General features: G+C 40.7%; 1 protein-coding gene across 19 annotated transcripts in view; it reads right to left on the bottom strand.

The window, feature by feature from the left end:
• The window catches only part of sytl2a (synaptotagmin-like 2a), a 149,331-nt gene that overhangs the window by 29,984 nt on the left and 100,593 nt on the right, over positions 1-18,754 (bottom strand). For 5 of the 19 annotated variants that reach the window (XM_078221837.1, XM_078221840.1, XM_078221836.1 and 2 more), the window contains exons 7-10: positions 13,546-13,617; positions 2,969-3,064; positions 2,003-2,056; positions 1,472-1,560 (exon numbers count right to left, since the gene is read on the bottom strand). In XM_078221837.1, coding sequence (XP_078077963.1) covers positions 1,472-1,560; positions 2,003-2,056; positions 2,969-3,064; positions 13,546-13,617 — 311 coding nt within the window. Of the gene's footprint in view, positions 1-1,471; positions 1,561-2,002; positions 2,057-2,968; positions 3,065-10,935; positions 13,618-15,825; positions 16,708-18,754 lie in introns of all 19 variants that reach the window. The other 14 variants (XM_078221833.1, XM_078221832.1, XM_078221831.1 and 11 more) reach the window with 7 other exon arrangements.

Here is an 18,754-nt window from a genome sequence, read left to right as displayed (position 1 = left end):
ATGTCGAGAAAGAAAATATTAGGTTATTGAATGGAACCCTCAAACAGTGGCCCTGATATTTCTAGAGAGGCCTAAAAACCAGGCAAGACAAGGGGATGGGTGGTCTCACCAAAATTTGATTGCAGGAGCTCAATTACTCCATGTCCTTCCTGGCAGCCAGCTGCTAAAACCAGCATCAGGAGATTGCAGTTGGTTGGGGATGGCTCTTGGGGGTGGAGGTGAAATTGGACGTGATTGACAGGGTGGAGATCAAAGGCTTCTGCTCCTCTTAATATTCAACGAATTCTGAAAAAGCTGTGTACCTTTTGAAACCAGCACCTCCCACCTACAACTCACTCATGGATTTTTCAATCCATGAGATCTCTGCATAATGGTGGTAAATTTTAAGAATTGCACAGAGTGCTCCATTTAAATATATTAATGAAGTCTCCCCCATCTCCATGGTAGGGTATACAAATGCCCTAATAAATTGCTGCTGTACAAAAGGCATGTGTAGCATGTTGTGGATATACAGGACAGAATTCTCCCATGGCCCCACCGGTGGCAATGGGTTCAATGACGGAGGATAGGGGCAGGGATAATCTGAAGAGAGTGCAAAGTCAATTTCACAACAGTGTGAATTTCCCATGGTATCTTCTGCTGGTGCCCACCCTGGCAGATCAGGAAACCTGCTGGAGGCACCATTTGCATCTCTTTAATGGGATACAGATGAATGCCAGAATGGGATCTTCTACCCACACCCAATTCTCCGCAATGTCAGTGGGAAAATCCACCAGTCCAAAACACGTGAGGAACAATGTGACGTGTAGATGTCAGGACTCGCCTGAACAATGGCTGGAGCTGTCTCCACAGTTTGGAATTGAGGCTGCCAGCAACCCTAGACTCCAGGACACCACAGCAGTGAGTGGGGGGGAGCATCTACAGCTGGATTGTCCAGATTCAGTACCTTCAAAGATGTCCATCTACCAGTGTCAGATTGTCCTGGAGATCCATCTTCATTTTCAGAAGGTCCATCTTCGTTCTTCATCAGTGAGTTAGTGATGTTTGGATGCCTTTTCAATATGATGCCTGGACATGACAGCGCACTGTGTGTCATCATGCTTGCCTTGTCAGTGAATAGGGTGCAAAACCCCGGTTGTATAATGAATGTTGCCAGGGTCAAAAGATGTGGCAGCTTCCACAGCAGGAAACACTCTGTTCACACCGTCACCATGGAATTTAGTTCCAGTTGGGAGAATTTCTCTCAGTCTTTAATCTTTCCCACCTGTTATGATGGGGCGGGGGTGATCATATTGGTAGTGGTCTGTCTAAAAGATAATTGGACCCACATCACAGTTCATAAGAAGTTTACTATGCATGACACCACCAATGGCTATTGCAGAATGTGAGATAAAAAGCCTACCTAATACAGGGTAATGAAAGCCAAATGACTCAGTAAAAATACTCAAGTTCTTAACCATGTTTTCCTTACCTCTGGAAATGCAGGAACTGACTTACTCAACCGTTTCATTGCCTTTGACTGTAACGATGTGTTTTCTGGTGATGCTGGAATAGTGTAAACTAAACAAACATAAGCATATCTTTTTGTCAAAAATATTTAAGAAAATCAACTTAATGCAACAACATGGAAAAGACTTTCACAAACAACAGATTCCACAGCATCCACCTATACTCCGTTAAACTACAGTGAATGCATTTCCAAAATCCAGCCAAACTAATGCATCTGCTATCACTCAGAGGCAGCGCTCATTACTCCTGCAAACATCTCCAGCCCTGCATCTCTCCATATCGCCATAGAAAATAATCATGGCTAATTAATACAATTTTAAAACTGGACAAAGTGGGGAAGAACGAGTGGATGGGGCAAGAGAGAACGGGTGGGAGCGAGAGAGGGACGCATTCAATGGAAATCTCCATTGATCCCTACGTTAGTGAGCAGCACACCACCACTCACTGCCGCGATACACACCACAGAGGGGGAGGAAAATCCCATTGTATTTACCATTGTCATCACGGAGGATCGTTTCTTTCTGTGTAGAATTGAACGCATTTGGAACTGTTATGACATAAATATAAGGATATTGTATTTATATCACTGATATAACAATACAGCCAAGTAGGCATGTTAAACAAAATCATTAAAACTTAAAGCAACAGAATGAATTAGAGCTCTTGTCCCTTATAAAAATCCTATTTCATCAACCGATCCAGGAGATATTTACTTTAATAAAGGGAGGTTTATGCAGAATAAGAAACACTCTTTGTTGAAATGTACATCTAGTTTACTGTTCTAGGTAGCACTACCCACGTAAATATTAAAATAGAATTAGCATTTAAGGTATTGAACAGGTTTCCAATAACTGGTCCTGAGACAGGTAATACCTCGGTTCCTCACTGCCCTCACCCTCCACCACTTTGTGTCGTGATGTTAAAGTGACAAAGCAAAAATATGTCAACATGTTTCAGCGACCTTGTTCCTTCAGCAGGGAGCCAAACTCAATGGAATAGTTTGGAGTGCTGCTATATTTAGTTATGATTCTATCTTAATTCTGTCCTCCATTTCTAGCACAGTTAGCACTGAGGATCACAGAACCACACACATTACAAAAGGAAAAAGTATTTTAGCAATAAAAAAATCATGGATACAAATTAAATTCAACATGTATAATTTGGAGATAAAATTGCTCCCACTTCACAACTAAAAAGTTACTAAAATTTTGCTATTTAAATAAAGGAAAATTAAAACAGAAAAATTAGCCTCAGTCCAGAGAGAAACATAGACATTTGATAAGCTATATACAATTAAATAAACCTATTTAATGGTCTGCATAAAATTTTCAGCTTTATGCAACAAGCTAAATTACATTACTCTATTTATCTGCTTTTGGTAAGGTTAGAGTAAGGTTGGATTAATGAACTAATGGTCTTGAAAGTAAGGATAAGGCAGCTGGCTAATTCATGTACTCACTTGAGTAGATGGCATTGATATCCTGTAGACTTTCAGAAGTTTCATTTGTATGCGAGTTTCCTCTCAAAGTCAAAGGAGACATTTCATCTTCCTCACCTGTTGGAAAGGGAACATCTTAACAATTTAATAACATTTAAAGGGTCACTTTATTGGTGTATAATTATGATTATAATGTAATGTTGTCATTTATCTCAAGAGGCTTGGAAAACAAAAGCAGGGATGTACTTCTGAGGCTTTATAAAGCACTGGTTAGGCCCCATTTGGAGTACTGTGAGCAATTTTGGGCCCCACACCTCAGGAAGGACATACTGGCACTGGAGCGGGTCCAGCGGAGATTCACACGGATGATCCCAGGAATGGTAGGTCTGACATACGATGAACGTCTGAGGATCGTGGGATTATATTCATTGGAGTTTAGGAGGTTGAGGGGAGATCTGATAGAAACTTACAAGATAATGAACGGCTTAGATAGGATGGACGTAGGGAAGTTGTTTCCATTAACAGGGGAGACTAGGACGCGGGGGCACAGCCTTAGAATAAAAGGGAGTCACTTTAGAACAGAGATGAGGAGAAATTTCTTCAGCCAGAGAGTGGTGGGTCTGTGGAATTCATTGCCACAGAGGGCTGTGGAGGCCGAGACGTTGAGCGTCTTCAAGACAGAAATTGATAAATTCTTGATTTCTCGAGGAATTAAGGGCTATGGGGAGAGAGCGGGTAAATGGAGTTGAAATCAACCATGATTGAATGGTGGAGTGGACTCGATGGGCCGAATGGCCTTACTTCCGCTCCTATGTCTTATGGTCTTATGGTCTTATTATTTAAGATATTTTATCTCCATGTCGGATACTCAAATGATAAAACATTTGCCTACTTTGCACTGACTGGCACTGCTCAGTCAGGTACAATATTAGTTGGTTTCAGCCGTACAAAAAATTTCTTAACCTTTACTTGCCCTTTTGATCTCAAAAGTTTCTCTCATCACTTAGATAGCAACTACTAATTAACAAAAAGTGGAATCTGTGTAAACAGAGCTTAGTCATTTGGAAATCATGTTTGACCAATTTATTGGAGTTCTTTGAAGTAGCATGTGCTGTGATTAAAGGAGAATTGTTGGACATACTGTACTAACATTTCCAGAAGGCATTTGATAAGATGTCACACCAAAGGTTATTGCAGAAAATAAAAGCTCATGGTAAGAGGTAACATACTGGCATGGACAGAAGATTGGCTAGCTAACAGGAAACAGTGGGGTAGGCATAAATGGATTTTTTTTTCTGGGTGACAAGACGTAATCAGTGGTGTGCAACTGGGTTCCGTTGTAGGACCTTAACTTTTCACAATTTATATAAATGACTTGGATGAAGGGGCTGAAGGTATGGTTGCTAAATTTGTTGATGACACAAAGATAGATAGGAATGTAAACTAAGAGGAGGACATAATGAGGTTACGAAAATATATAGACAGGTTGAGTGGGCAAAGATCTGGCAAACGGAGTGTAATGTGGAAAAACGTAGAATTGGCTATTTTGACAGGAAGAATAAAAAAAGCATATTATCTAATGGTGACAAATTGTGGAGCTCGGAAATGCACAGGGATCTGGATGTCCTCGTGCATGAATTGTAAAAGGTTAGTATTCAGGTACAGCAAGTAATTTGGAAAGTTTATAGAATGTTACTATATATTGCAAAGGGAATTGAATACAAAATTAGAGTTATTCTTCAGTTATACAGGGCATTGTTACTGTAAGGAGAGGAAATGGCAGTGTGAAAGGACAGGCAGAGCAGGGTTCCCCTGTGGACATACCCCTGAATGTATACTGAATTGGATACTGTTGTGGGAGATGCTTTACCTGGGACAAGCTGCGACAGCCGGAACTCTGATACTGAGTCTGGTTCTACAGCGCAAAAGGGTGGGATGAAGAAGAGGAGAGCAGTAGTGATAGGGGACTCGATGGTCAGAGGTACAGACCGGAGGTTCTGTGGTCGGGACAGAGACTCCCGCATGGTTTGTTGCCTCCCAGGTGCCAAGGTCAGCGATGTCTCTGATCGCGTGCACAGTGTTCTAAAGTGGGAAGGTGATCAGCCAGATGTCGTGGTACACGTCGGTACCAATGACGTGGGAAGGAAGAGTGAGGAGGTCCTAAAGAGTGAGTACAAAGAGCTTGGAAGGAAGTTAAAAAGCAGGACCCCGAGGGTAGTAATCTCAGGATTGCTACCTGAGCCACATGCCAGTGAGGGCAGGAGTAGGATGCTTGGGCGGATAAACACATGGCTGAGGAACTGGTGCAGGGGGCAGGGTTTCCAATTCTTGGATCATTGGGACCTCTTTTTGGGGCAGGTGGGACCTGTACAAGAGAGACGGGTTACACCTAAACTACAAGGGGACCAATATACTTGCAGGGAGATTTGCTAGTGTTATTGGGGAGCGTTTAAACTAGATTTGCAGGGGGATGGGAACCAGAGTGCCAGAGCAGATAGTGGAGCAGGGGTAAAAAGACAGGTTAGTTCAAGCAAAATCACAAATGGAAGGGTAGAGTGTGGTGGAAATAATTTTTTGAGGTGTGTCTATTTCAATGCCAGGAGTATTGTGGGGAAGGCAGATGAGCTGAAGGCGTGGATAGACACATGGAAATATGACATTATAGCCATTAGTGAAACTTGGCTACAGGAGGGGCAGGACTGGCAGCTCAATGTTCCAGGGTTCCAATGTTTCAGGCGGGATAGAGGCAGAGGGATAAAAGGTGGGGGGGTGGCATTGTTGGTCAGGGAAAATGTTACAGCGGTACTCAGGCAGGATAGTTTAGGGAGCTTGTCTACAGAGGCCCTATGGGTGGAGCTGAGAAACAGGAAAGGTATGACCGCATTAATGGGCTTGTATTATAGACCACCCAATAGTCAGCGAGAATTGGAGGAGCAAATCAGCGGAGAGATAGCTGACAACTGCAAGAAACACAAAGTTGTGATAGTAGGGGATTTTAATTTTCCACATATAGATTGGGACTGGCATACTCTTAAAGGTTTAGACGGGGTAGAGTTTGTAAAATGTGTTCAGGAGAATTTTCTACATCAGTATATAGAGGTGCCAACGAGAGAGGATGCGATATTGGATCTCCTATTGGGAAATGACTTAGGGCAGGTGATGGATGTGAGTGTGAGGGAACACTTTGGATCCAGTGATCATAATGCCATTAGTTACAACCTGATCGTGGATAAGGATAGATCTGGTCCTCGGGTTGAAGTTCTGAACTGGAAAAAGGCCAAATTTGATGAAATGAGAAGGGATCTGGGAAGTGTGGATTGGCACAGGCTGTTCTCTGGTAAGGATGTAAATGGAAAGTGGGAGGCCTTCAAAGGAGAAATTTTGAGAGTGCAGAGTTTGTATCTTCCTGTCAGGATTAAAGGCAAAGTAAATAGGAATAAGGAACCTTGGTTCTCGAGGGAGATTGTAACACTGATTAAGAGGAAGAGAGAGTTGTATGAAATGTACAGGCAGCAAGGAACACATCAGATGCTCGAGGAGTATAAAAAGTGCAAGAAGCTACTTGAGGGAAATCAGGAGGGCTAAAAGAAGACACGAGGTTGCTTTGGCAGACAGAGTGAAGGAAAATCCAAAGAGCTTCTATAGGTATGTTAGGAGCAAAAGGATAGTGAGGGATAAAATTGGTCCTCTTGAAGACCAGAGTGGTAGACTGTGTATGGAACCAAAAGAGATGGGGGAGATACTAAATGGTTTTTTTGCATCCGTATTTACTGAGGAAATGGGCATGGAGTCTACGGAAATAGGGCAAACTGGTAGGGAGGCCATGGAACCTTTACAGATTAAAGGGGAGGAGGTGCTCGCTGTCTTGAGGCAAATCAGAGTGGATAAATCCCCAGGACCGGACAGGGTATTCCCACGGACCTTGAGGGAAGCTAGTGTTGAACTTGCAGGGGCCCTGGCAGACATATTTAAAATGTCAGTATTCACGGGGGAGGTGCCGGATGATTGGAGGGTGGCTCATGTTGTTCCGTTGTTTAAAAAAGGTTCCAAAAGAAATCCGGGAAATTATCGGCCAGTAAGTTTGACGTCGGTGGTGGGCAAGTTATTGGAAGGTGTGATAAGGGATAGGATCTACAAAAATTTGGATAGACAGGGACTTATTAGGGAGAGTCAACATGGCTTTGTGCGTGGTAGGTCATGTTTGACCAATCTATGAGAGTTTTTCGAGGAGGTTACCAGGAAAGTGGATGAAGGGAAGGCGGTGGATGTTGTCTACCTGGATTTCAGCAAGGCCTTTGACAAGATCCCTCATGGGAGGTTAGTTAGGAAGGTTCAGTCGCTAGGTATACATGGGGAGGTAGTAAATTGGATAAGACACTGGCTCAATGAAAGAAGCCAGAGAGTGGTTGTGGAGGATTGCTTCTCTGAGTGGAGGCCTGTGACTAGTGGTGTGCCGCAGGGATCGGAGTTGGGTCCATTGTTGTTTGTCATCTATATCAATGATCTGGATGATAATGTGGTAAATTGGATCAGCAAGTTTGCTGATGATACAAAGATTGGAGGTGTAGTGGACTGTGAGGAAGGTTTTCAAAGCTTGCAGAGGGATTTGGACCAACTAGAAAAATGGGCTTGAAAAATGGCAAATGGAATTTAACGCAGACAAGTGTGAGATATTGGAAGGACAAACCAAAGAAGAACGTACAGGGTAAATGGTAGGGCTCTGAAGAGTGCAGTTGAACAGAGGGATCTGGGAATACAGGTACAGAATTCCCTAAAAGTGACGTCACAGGTGGATAGGGTCGTAAAGAGTGCCTTTGGTACACTGGCCTTTATAAATCGAAGTATCGAGTATAAAAGTTGGAGTGTTATGGTAAGGTTATATAAGGCATTGTTGAGGCCGAATTTGGAGTATTGTGTACAGTTTTGGTCACCTAGTTACAGGAAGGATGTAAATAAGATTGAAAGAGTGCAGAGAAGGTTCACAAGGATGTTGCCGGGACTTGAGAAGCTGAGTTACAGAGAGAGATTGAATAGGTTGGGACTTTATTCCCTGGAGCGTAGAAGATTGAGGGGAGATTTGATAGAGGTGGATAAGATTTTGATGGGTATAGATAGAGTGAATGCAAGCAGGCTTTTTCCGCTGAGGCTAGGGGAGAAAAAAACCAGAGGGCATGGGTTAAGGGTGAAAGGAGAAAAGTTTAAAGGGAATATTAGGGGGAGCTTCTTCACGCAGAGAGTGGTGGGAGTATGGAATGAGCTGCCGGATAAAGTGGTAAATGCGGGGTCACTTTTAACATTTAAGAAAAACTTGGACGGGTTCATGGATGAGAGGGGTGTAGAGGGATATGGTCCAAGTGCAGGTCAGTGGGACTAGGCATAAAATGGTTCGGCACAGACAAGAAGGGCCAAAAGGCCTGTTTCTGAGCTGTAATTTTCTATAGTTCTATTGGTGAAACCACACAGAATCCCTACCGTGCAGGAGACGGCCAACGGCCCATTGAGTCTGCACCGATTGTCTTAGAAAGCATCTTACCCAGGCCCTATCTCCATAATCCCAAGTATTTAACCCTCTAATCCTCCTAATTTATACATCTTGGAACATCAAGGGCAATGTAACATTGGCAATCCATCTAACCCACACACTTTGAATGAAACTGGAGCGCCCAGAGGACACCTACACAGGCACAGGGAGAAGGTGCAAGCTCCACACAATCACCCAAGGCTGGAATTGAACCTTGGTCCCTGGTGCTGTGAGGCAATAGTGTTAACCACTGTACTGTACCACCATGCACAATATTGGTCTCCTTATTTAAGGAATGGCATAAATGCATTGGATGCACTTTATAGAAGGTTTACTAGACCAAATACCTGGAATGGAAGGATTGTCTTACAAGGAACGGTTGGACAGGCAAGGCTTTTGTCTGCTGGAATTTAGAAGAGCAAGGGGCAACTTGATTGAAAGAGATCTTGACAGGATAAATGTGAAAAATAAATGTTCTCTTGCGGAATATAATAAAACTAGGAGTCACGGTTTAAAAATAAAGGCTTGCCATTTAAGACAGATGAGAAGAGAAATTTTCTTTGAACTCTTGTTGAACAGGCCTGGCTGTCAACACAAGGAAGGCCAGCTGTGATCAGCTATGATAATAAAAATAGGTGCTTAAAAACAAAATGCCCAAGACCCCTCAATTATTTTCACGGTAGTATGAAGTATTTTTTTTAATTCATGCGTGGGACGTCGCCATCACTGGCTGGCCAGCATTTATTGCCCATCCCTAGTTGTCCAAAGGCAGTTGAGAATCAACCACATTGCTGTGGCTCTGGTTTCACATGTAGGCCAGACCAGGCAAGGATGGCAGATTTCCTTCCCTAAAGGACATTAGTGAACCAGATTGGTTTTTCCAATGTATTGACAATGGTTTCATGATCAGTAGATTCTCAATTCCAGATTTTTTTTTTATTGAATTCAAGTTCCACCATTTGCCATGGCAGGATTCGAATCTTGGGTCCCCAGAACATTGGCGGAGTTTCTGGATTAATAGTGTAGAGATAATCTGGAATTAAATATTTGGAATTAAGGATCCACCGATGACCATGAAACCATTGTCAATTGTTGGAAAAACCCATCTGGTTCACTAATATCCTTTAGGGAAGGAAATCTGCCGTCCTTACCTGGTCCGGCCTACGTGTGACTCCAGAGCCAGAGCAATGTGGTTGACTCTCAACTGTCTTCTGAACAGGGGCAACTAGGGATGGGCAATAAATGCTGGCCTGCCAGTGACGCCCATGTCCCACGAACAAATTTAAAAAAAAATACCACTCAGCCATCGCCTCCTCTTTATAAGGCGGAGTTAATGTTGTATATCCACATACAGATATTATAGTTTTTCATGTTTGCAACGCATTTTGGAAAATTAGAAAAGTGTTAGTAGTCTGAAGAAGTGTGGAAAAATACCTGTATGAGTTTGGTCAAAAAAGCTACTGTAACTTCCACGAATATGTTGAGATACCCATGATACCTTAAACCATAATTGTAAATGCAGCACAACTGCAACTGTAAATTAACCAGCTAAAAACACACTACCACCCTACTTCACAATATTCCCCTGCACAGGTATTAAAAGTGATGCATCAGTAAATGGCTTTGACTGAACAAGCCTTAAAAAGATTTAAATTTGTCCAATTCCCAAATATCTCTAAATGGTTCAAAGACAGGGAGTGCATTGTTATTTTACATTTGCAATATTAATATCCCACAATAAAGTTTCATCATGATATGATTTTTTTAAAATTAATGATTGTCCCCTCAAACCACGTTAGCTACAAAACAGAATAATCTGTTCTTTTTAGACTATTGCCATGGGATTTTTAAAGTCTACTTGAAAAAAATGGGAGAGATAGGTCTTCATTTTATCATCTTGTATGAGGGCAACATCTCAAGAGCATCACTCAAGTTTTGCACTGCGGTACCATCCTAGATTAGGAGGTCAACTCTTAGGAGTAGGCTTGACCCTGCAATCTTCTCATCCAGATGCAACAGTAGTACTAAGTGAGTCAGTCCCATGCACCAACATCCTGGTTGCAATAATTTTAGAAAAAAAGTTAATATTTTACAGAACAAGCATCATTCTTATGTCTTGTAGTAGAAGCACTTCACACCCACTTAATAGAAGGAAACAGTTAAACTTCGTACCACCAGGGAAAATCATCAAGAAAGAGTGTGATTATTCCGATCCTGGAACAAGGCTAACATTGGTTGCGCTGAAGTGTTTTTCTTGCACTGAAGTGTTTTTCGCAAGTCTTGATATTACCACACAGAACACCCATAGTTAAACCCAGTATCGACACAAGATCAAGAGATGATTGGTGGAAATGTATAATCAATTATATTCAAGATCAAAAGTAGAAAATGTAACCCAATCAAGAAGGAAAAAAAGGAACAGAATAGCCCACTATGCCAGTAAAAATAAATTAATGCTGATGCTCACTGAGTGAACTTCTCCGAGATTCAGCATGCAAGTGGTCATTTCCTCCTGGATAGTTTGACAATACATTTTTAGGTGAAACTTCTTGATATGGATTATAAGGTATATTTGACTTGAACTTTGCTGTGGGTTTTTTGAAAGGACTAGCATCATTTCCCTTGTAGCTGCTCGTCTTGGTAATTCCAGACTCGAGGTTCAACTCAGATTTAAATTGGTCTGAGTAAAAACCTCCTTCACCCTGGTCTAAATCTGTTCCTAGATCTTCATCATACTGGGAGTGTTGATCTGTTTTAACAGGTATTAGGTTCTCTTCTTCAAAAGATGGGTCATCTGACTTCAGACTACCCTGGATAATGTTGTCCAATGACTCAGATTTGTTCAGTTTCTTCTGGAGGATGTCACTTTCTCCTACATCCAAGGAATGTCCTGCAAACAAAGTAAGATTTTCTTCATTACTGCTCCCTTGACTGGAAGAACTTTTCCCAACTGATAAATTTTCATCCTGATGAGATATACCAGATGATTTTAGAACACCCGGGATTCGGCTGGGAAATCTCTTATCTGGAATATTTTCTTCATTATTTTCGATTCTTCTATCAATTGGTTCATTGACACTAAGCTCTACTTCAGAGGAGGGTTTCTGGAAATCACTGGACATGGGGAGACGTTTATTTTCATTTGACGCATTAGTTGCTTTCTTCAATTTTACTTTGATTTCCTCAGGTTCGGTGGGGAGAACTTTGGGGAAATATTTGGTGTTCATTTTTTTCTTCGCGGTTTGAGTCTCTCTCTGTTGAAGTATCTGTTGCATTCTTTCTTGGACACTTGGTCCACTATATAGCTGGGCTTTTGTGTCATTTTTGGAGAGTTCATCAGAATTTGAAGGAGTTTGAACTCTCTGGATAGGTATAGGTTTCCTATTCACCAAAGGTTTTGCTTCTAGTGACGTTTCTGGTTCAGTGCTTGTTGGCCTTGTTGTGGTCATTCGATGTTTGCCATCTGGTGTGTTTGCAAGCGCTGATGAAGCATCACCACCATTGTCTCTTTTAGTTTCCTTATCCCAAAAGTTTCTTAGGTTTCTGAATTCTGTTTGATTGACAGGATTATCTGATATGTTGCATATTCTTTTCTTGATTGAAACTATAGTGAAAGGCTTTTCCATTACAGGTATTGCATTTGCGTCATTCTCCAAGTGGAGACCCCCCTCAGTTTTATTTTCCTGATCATTCAATGTTTGTTCCAGCTTTGCTTGTGCAGGAAATGCATCTGTGTCCTTCTCCAAGTGGAGATCCACCTCAGTTTTATTTTCCGCATCATTCAAGGTTTGTTCCAAATCTAGGACATTATTATATCTTTTTCCTTGTAAAACATTGGTTTCTTGTTCATTCTGCATGGTAAATGGGCTCTTTGCTTCTGTTTTACTAAGAACTGTGTTTTCTGTTGAAGCTGACTGAACATCATTTACAGGTGCATACAAATTTTCTTTTGTCCCTTGCCTTACTTTTTCCAAGGAAGGTTTCTCACGTGCTGTAGTTACACGGCTTTTTCCATTTGTCTTTAGCTGGTTCATTTCATCATTACGTGGCTCTTTTTTGATTTTGGTGTGGTCTAAATCTTGTACTACTTCATTGTTAAGGGACACAGGATACAAACTTTCAGTAGTCACTGAATTAGTTCCTTTGTTTGCCAACTTGGAATTGGATGATTTCATATCAATGGCATTTTCCTTTTTGATCGACTTTTCAAACACTGCACTTGCAAAAGCATTTTTCTGGGATAAAGTTGTGTGTTTTGGTGAATGTTTTTGGAAAGTGGGAAGTGCTTGCTTTGTTGTACTTTTGGCAGGAGTTGTTGGTAAGGTTTTAGATTCATCTACATGCCACCCACTACTTTCTGGTCCTGATTTAGTCTCTTGTGCACTATTTTTATCAGTAGCAATGAGGAAAAAGTCAATATCTTCCGAGATTGCTTGAGAGTTTTCCGTCTCTTTTGCAGTTTCATTTGCTCTAGTCCTCCCTTTCTCAGGGAACGATTTTAAAACTGCTGGCTCTTCATCTTCCTCCAGTTTCATGTGCTGCTGTTCATCATTAGAAGAGTGGAATATGTTCTGAGAAAGTGGAGAGTTAATCTCAAAATCATTTTTTGCTCTAGTTTTATTTTTCTCCTCCAAAAATACTGGTTCTGGAATTGAAAATTTATCAGAGAGATCATCTTTTATCGGAGTTTGAACTTCCTGCAATTGGATATCTTGTTCTCCTTGCTCATGGATTTTGTCGTTTATGTTTGGCAGCATTTGGATTTTTTTTGTAAATGCATCAGCTTCATTATGTGAGCACTCAGCATCCAGCTTTGCATCTACTGTGATCACAGCCTTTGGTTTGTTCTCTACTATTGGTTCAGGTGGAGGTTTCATTTCTTCTCCCTTTGTATTTACAGGTGGCACTGCTTCGCTTCTGGTGAACCAATCCAACACCTTTGATATGGATTCATCAGCTGCCTTCATGTGCTCCGCAGTATATTTATCAAGCATTTGAGACTGTGAAGAATGAGCTTCATGTGTCTGTTCAGTTGGTGCAGTCTTGAAGAGAGGCACCGCGAAGTTAACGTGCTTACCTTGGGATATTTTTGTCGCCGGCTGATTAGACACCTGAGGAGACTCAAAGTCATTGTGAAGTATCCGCTTATCTAGAATGAAATAAATAGGAATACATTGTTTATTCTTCCTCATGAGATAGGTAGGCAAATAAATGCATTTCATATTCAATTACTTAGCATGAAACTAAAAAGTTGTTATTAGCAGATGAATGCTCAACATGTTCCTGATAATCATCTGTTAAGAGGCAATGACCCATTTACTTTAAATGGGTAAACGCCTTTGGTAAAACAATAATCAGAAGGATGCAAAAACGAGGTAAGCATTCATCGGTTTATATTGTCAGCAACCATTCTACAGTAAGTTTTCTAAAACAGTTCTACTAAATAAAGAAATCAACTTGCATCTATATTAAACCATAAGGAAACAAAGTATGTTTTTAATTTATTGTACTTTATATTATTCAACATCTATTCTTCCATTTTAGTAAACTGCAAAACATGCTAAATAATGGACATCAGAAATGACCCAAAACCCATTGGAATGGAAGTCTCAATGCTGTTCATTCAGATTCTGAGCTACTTAAAAAGACAAATTTGAGGTTATTGTTGAAGTATATGACTTAATTTTATGATATTTAGAAAACGTCACAGGTTTATGCCTGAAATATCATCAAGAAAAAGCTTTCATGTGCTTTAGTATCACCTGAGGTTAACATAAAAAGGATTGCTTTATTTGGATTTTCTTCAAGTCGTAACAGAACTTCAAATTGTGAACAAGGCCCAGGAATAATCTACCTCAAGACAGGTGCATTTGGTTAGCACTGTTAAAAGAAACCATTTGAGGCTGGTTACCAACTACAGTTCGCTGTTTGCCAACTGTAACAGACGGAGGCACTTATGCTGCAACAGATAGTAGACAAAATTAGAATTGCTGGGGTGGATTTGTTTTACAGAAGTGCCATCTTGACCAAAAAGAAAAATCTGTCCAACAATCCTTTTTTGTTTGGAGACGAGAAAAACCAAAGCAAGCAATATGATTCTATATTTTATATTATTTCAGGATGCACAGTCTGATAAAGAGCAAAATTTTGTATCATCAATATAAACGAATAATGTTGCCAAATACAAAAATTCCAAAAATCATATAAAGTAGCTTGCTTAAGGTTTTCCATTCAAACTTTAACAAATAGGTGCCGAGCTGGATGAGAAAAAGCCGAAAGTTTCAACTGATCTCCAGTGCTAACCTGAGATGAATGGTTTGTCTTGCTGGCATTCAATTAGTTGTCATAACTTAATGGTACCAACCCTATAATCTGCAGCCACTTGCATCAAATTTCAGGCAGCAAGTTTCAGCAATCTAGAGTTTTTCCTCAGAGAAGGAATCAGGTCATGATTATTGCTGAAAGTTGCTGCCAGGGGCAAATGGAAGAAATGTGAAAAAGGCAAATTTAGAACATAAAATAAAGTATTTTAAGGTGTCCATAAAACTCAAAGCTTGCAGTTAAATCAGGGTTGTCCAAATTTCCCCAACTCCAGTAAACTGCCTCATTATTCACTATTGTTTTGTAGCCAGTGATAAACTAAGTCTCTGGTTTAACTGGAAGCAAAACATGGATAAGATGAGCTTGACATGCAAGTCTGCCATTCGGGTGGACCCTAGCAAGACAAAGGTTTCATCTTAGATTTAAAGTGCATGCTCCCCAAAGTCAGATTCTAGGTACAAAATGCAAACTTTGGGGAATCCAAGTCTTATACAGTTTTTGTCTGATCTACCATACTGTTCCAAATACATTGAACTCTCCAATTCATATGCTAGTTTTTTTTAATGTTTGCAAATGATGTAATTATGTGGTTTATTAATCCTGAACTTGCCTCTTGTGTCTAACTATTATTTTGACATTCATTTTCTTCAAGTTTCAGATTGTCTATGCTCTGAAATGTAGCCAAAATATCTGGTGATTAGCAAACAAAGGTTATTGTTCAGTGTCAAGTGACCACTTCACATGATAAAGTGCTTATTCAGGATGTCATAACAGAGGATTTGTTTCAAAAATATTCAGAGCATTCTAACCGTCCTCATAGAAATAAGTTACAACTGCCTTATTTCATCTTGTATTACATTTCTCCCCCCAAAAAAGGATTGTAGCACAATTTCCTAGAATATTAGATGTGGTGAAATTAAAAGAAAGTTGAAGTTTGAACAGATGAAAATCAACATGTAATCATACCACCAGCAGAAAACAGAATGATTGACACAGTTCTGATTGACAATGTTTCTTTCTTTAATAGCCATCTTACCAACATCGTGAAAGGACGGATCTGATGCAGGATTCAATCTTCTGTTGGCTTCCTTTTCTGTTAGTGTCTCACCTGTGTCTATTTCATGGACTTGGTTAGTTAGAATACCAGAGCCATTATTTGCCAAGTGACTATTTGTATAATTTGTTGTATTTGTTGATGGGATGGACTGAGAGTCTATGTTGGACATAACATTACCATCATCATCTTGGTTCAAGTACAATGGTTGTGTTTGTAAAGGAGAAGATAAATGATGCAAATCAGAAAACCCATTGGCCTTATGTGAATTTTCATCATCTTCTGCATGGTCCATTCTGCCTGCATTTCCTTCATCTGTTTCTGCTAAATAATCACGATCCAGAAAAGAATCTTCACCAATTTTGGAAGCTTCATTTGCACTATGAGGCTCTAGCGACTGTGATATCTTCTTTTCATCCACATTTGTAGAAAATCTGACTTGCTTTGACTTTTCAAGACCATTGGGTGCAAACAATTCTTCATTATTCACAGCTGTATTCATCTCTGTTGGTCCTTCTGGAATGGTTTCAGCAGAGGCAGGTATCTTGCTCTTTGAGTCCTGAACCCCGACGTGTAGAATTTCAGAATCATTGGAGCTTGAACTTGGGCTACGTTTCAAAATGCTTTTAGGAGTTGTTGAGTTGCCATTAAAACCATTCAAATTTTTCCGTCCTGGTGCAGTGCGAAGTTGATCACTTTTGGTTACAGACTCTTGCAGTTTAGAAGAATTACTCCTTAGCTTTGGCACTTGCGTCCTTTCTGAATGATTATTATCCTGTGCAGGAGACGGTTCCTTAATTTCAAAAAATTCATTTGTGGGAGAATGTAATCTGGAAACATTATCCTTTGGATGAGACAACTTCTCTGGAAGAAAACAAGGGTATACAATGGCAAGGATAAAAACAATTTCAACAACTACAGTATAGAGTCAGTAAATTACATCTAAAAGTGCAACTGTAATTAATGCTTTTAAGATATTAAAACAATTGTATATCAAGGCTAATCTGTACATTTCAAATCCACACTCAAAACAGAATTTTCCACAACCCAAGGAGGAATGAGTGAAGGCATCTAGATTAATCAATGGCAATGAAGGTTAAAACCATGCTGACGATGTAAAATGTTAAAACATTACAGCAGCTATAAGAGAAAAACTATCAATTCTACCAGAACTGAAATTTGAAATTGTTATTTCTAACCATGCATAACCTCCAACTGTTAATGTCTGTGGGAAATGCAACTGTGAATTAGTACTTAAACTGAAAATTTCATACTTAAAATGAAATATTGCCTAGTTTACATTTCAAAACTTCAGTTATTTGAATGGCCATTAGACATTTAGACAAACAGAATCAATTAAATTGCACACTTTATCTGAATAATACACACCATTTGTATTTGATAATGAAAGCTAGGAAAATATAACATTAAGGTTATAAAGTGAAACCCTGAAGAGCAAGGTTGGATCGCCCCAAACAATTAGGTGCAGGGAGAGTTACGCAACTAATCTGCATTCTTGAAATAGCTCAATTCACCACACCTCTTCACTCAGCTACCAACAATCCCTTTCAATCATGACTCATACCTAACATATGCTTCCTTGTACCCTAACTCAGAATCCCTACAGAATCATAAGGTCCCTACAGTGCAAAAGGTGTTCATTTGGCCCATCGAGTCTACACCAACTCTCCAAAAGAGCACTCCAACCAGGTCCTCCCCACCGCCCTATCCCCCTAACCACCACATTTACCATGGCTAATCCCCCTAGCTTAACATCTTGGGACACTAAGGGGTAATTTGCCATGGCCAATCCACCTCGCCTGCACATCTTTGGACTATGGGAAGAAACCGGAGCACCAGGAGAAAACCCACACAGACGCGGGGAGAACGTGCAAACTCCACACAGTCACCCAAGGCAGAATCAAACCCAGGTTCCTGGCACTGTGAAGCAGCAGTGCTAATCACTGTGCCACCCACTCTTGGCACTTATGCAAGCTCACATCCATCTCTTAGCATGCACACAATGTCAGTTATTCAACCATGTCAGCCAGATCATCCAAATAGATTGGGGGACGTTCAGTGGTACACAACAAGCAGCTGCAGGAGCTATCTAGAAGAGACAGTACTGTCCATTACTGGATGTGACAACCGCTTAGTTCATGGCCAGCAGTGGGACTGAAGCCACTGAACATCCTCTACCTAATCCTTCTGCTCTTTTCCACATCCCACAATTGTTTCTGACTTAACATGTATCTTTCCTTTTTCAGATACGCAAGAAATGTCACTTTACGGAACAGTGGAGAAACAGCAAAATGACAAATTTGATGACTAAATGCCAATTCAATTTCATATCTCAGCCACTAACTCAGAAACTGACACGGCGCATAATTTGAGGATACCTCAGAGACAGAGTCTATAGGAGGTGAGACACATGACATAAGTGGCCTACAGCCAATGCAGAGGGCAAGGACAGTAAGTGTGCCAGCTCACCGGGGGGGAAACATCACACAGGATTTCTGCTCCAAAGGAGTTGGATGAGGACTTCAATGGGGAAAACTACAGAAAACAGTCAAAGGTTGTGCACCTCGAAATCTTTGGCACATTTGGAAGCCTGTGCTCAATGTCAAGGAGCAGAGAAGAGCCCAGCACCAATTGCCGCAGGGCTGTGTGCATAACCCATTCTTTCCAGCATGGTAGTCATCTCCATTTGCATGCTTTTGTAGTGTCTGAAGGCTATCACCTCAGCTTCAAGTGTAGCACATGCAGCAGCCACTCAATGTCAGATTGTTGCATTAAAGCTCCAACTATAGACATGCAAGCTCAGACTACTGCCATCTTGGCTATGGATTATGAGTGTGCCAAGGGCTTTCAGGGCATCACAGTCTAGCAATGTCTTCCCAGCAGGTTACTG

The sequence above is a fragment of the Mustelus asterias genome, chromosome 10 (assembly GCF_964213995.1).
Source record: "Mustelus asterias chromosome 10, sMusAst1.hap1.1, whole genome shotgun sequence".
Lineage (NCBI taxonomy): Eukaryota > Metazoa > Chordata > Chondrichthyes > Carcharhiniformes > Triakidae > Mustelus > Mustelus asterias.
This window is presented reverse-complemented; position numbering and strand designations above follow the sequence as displayed.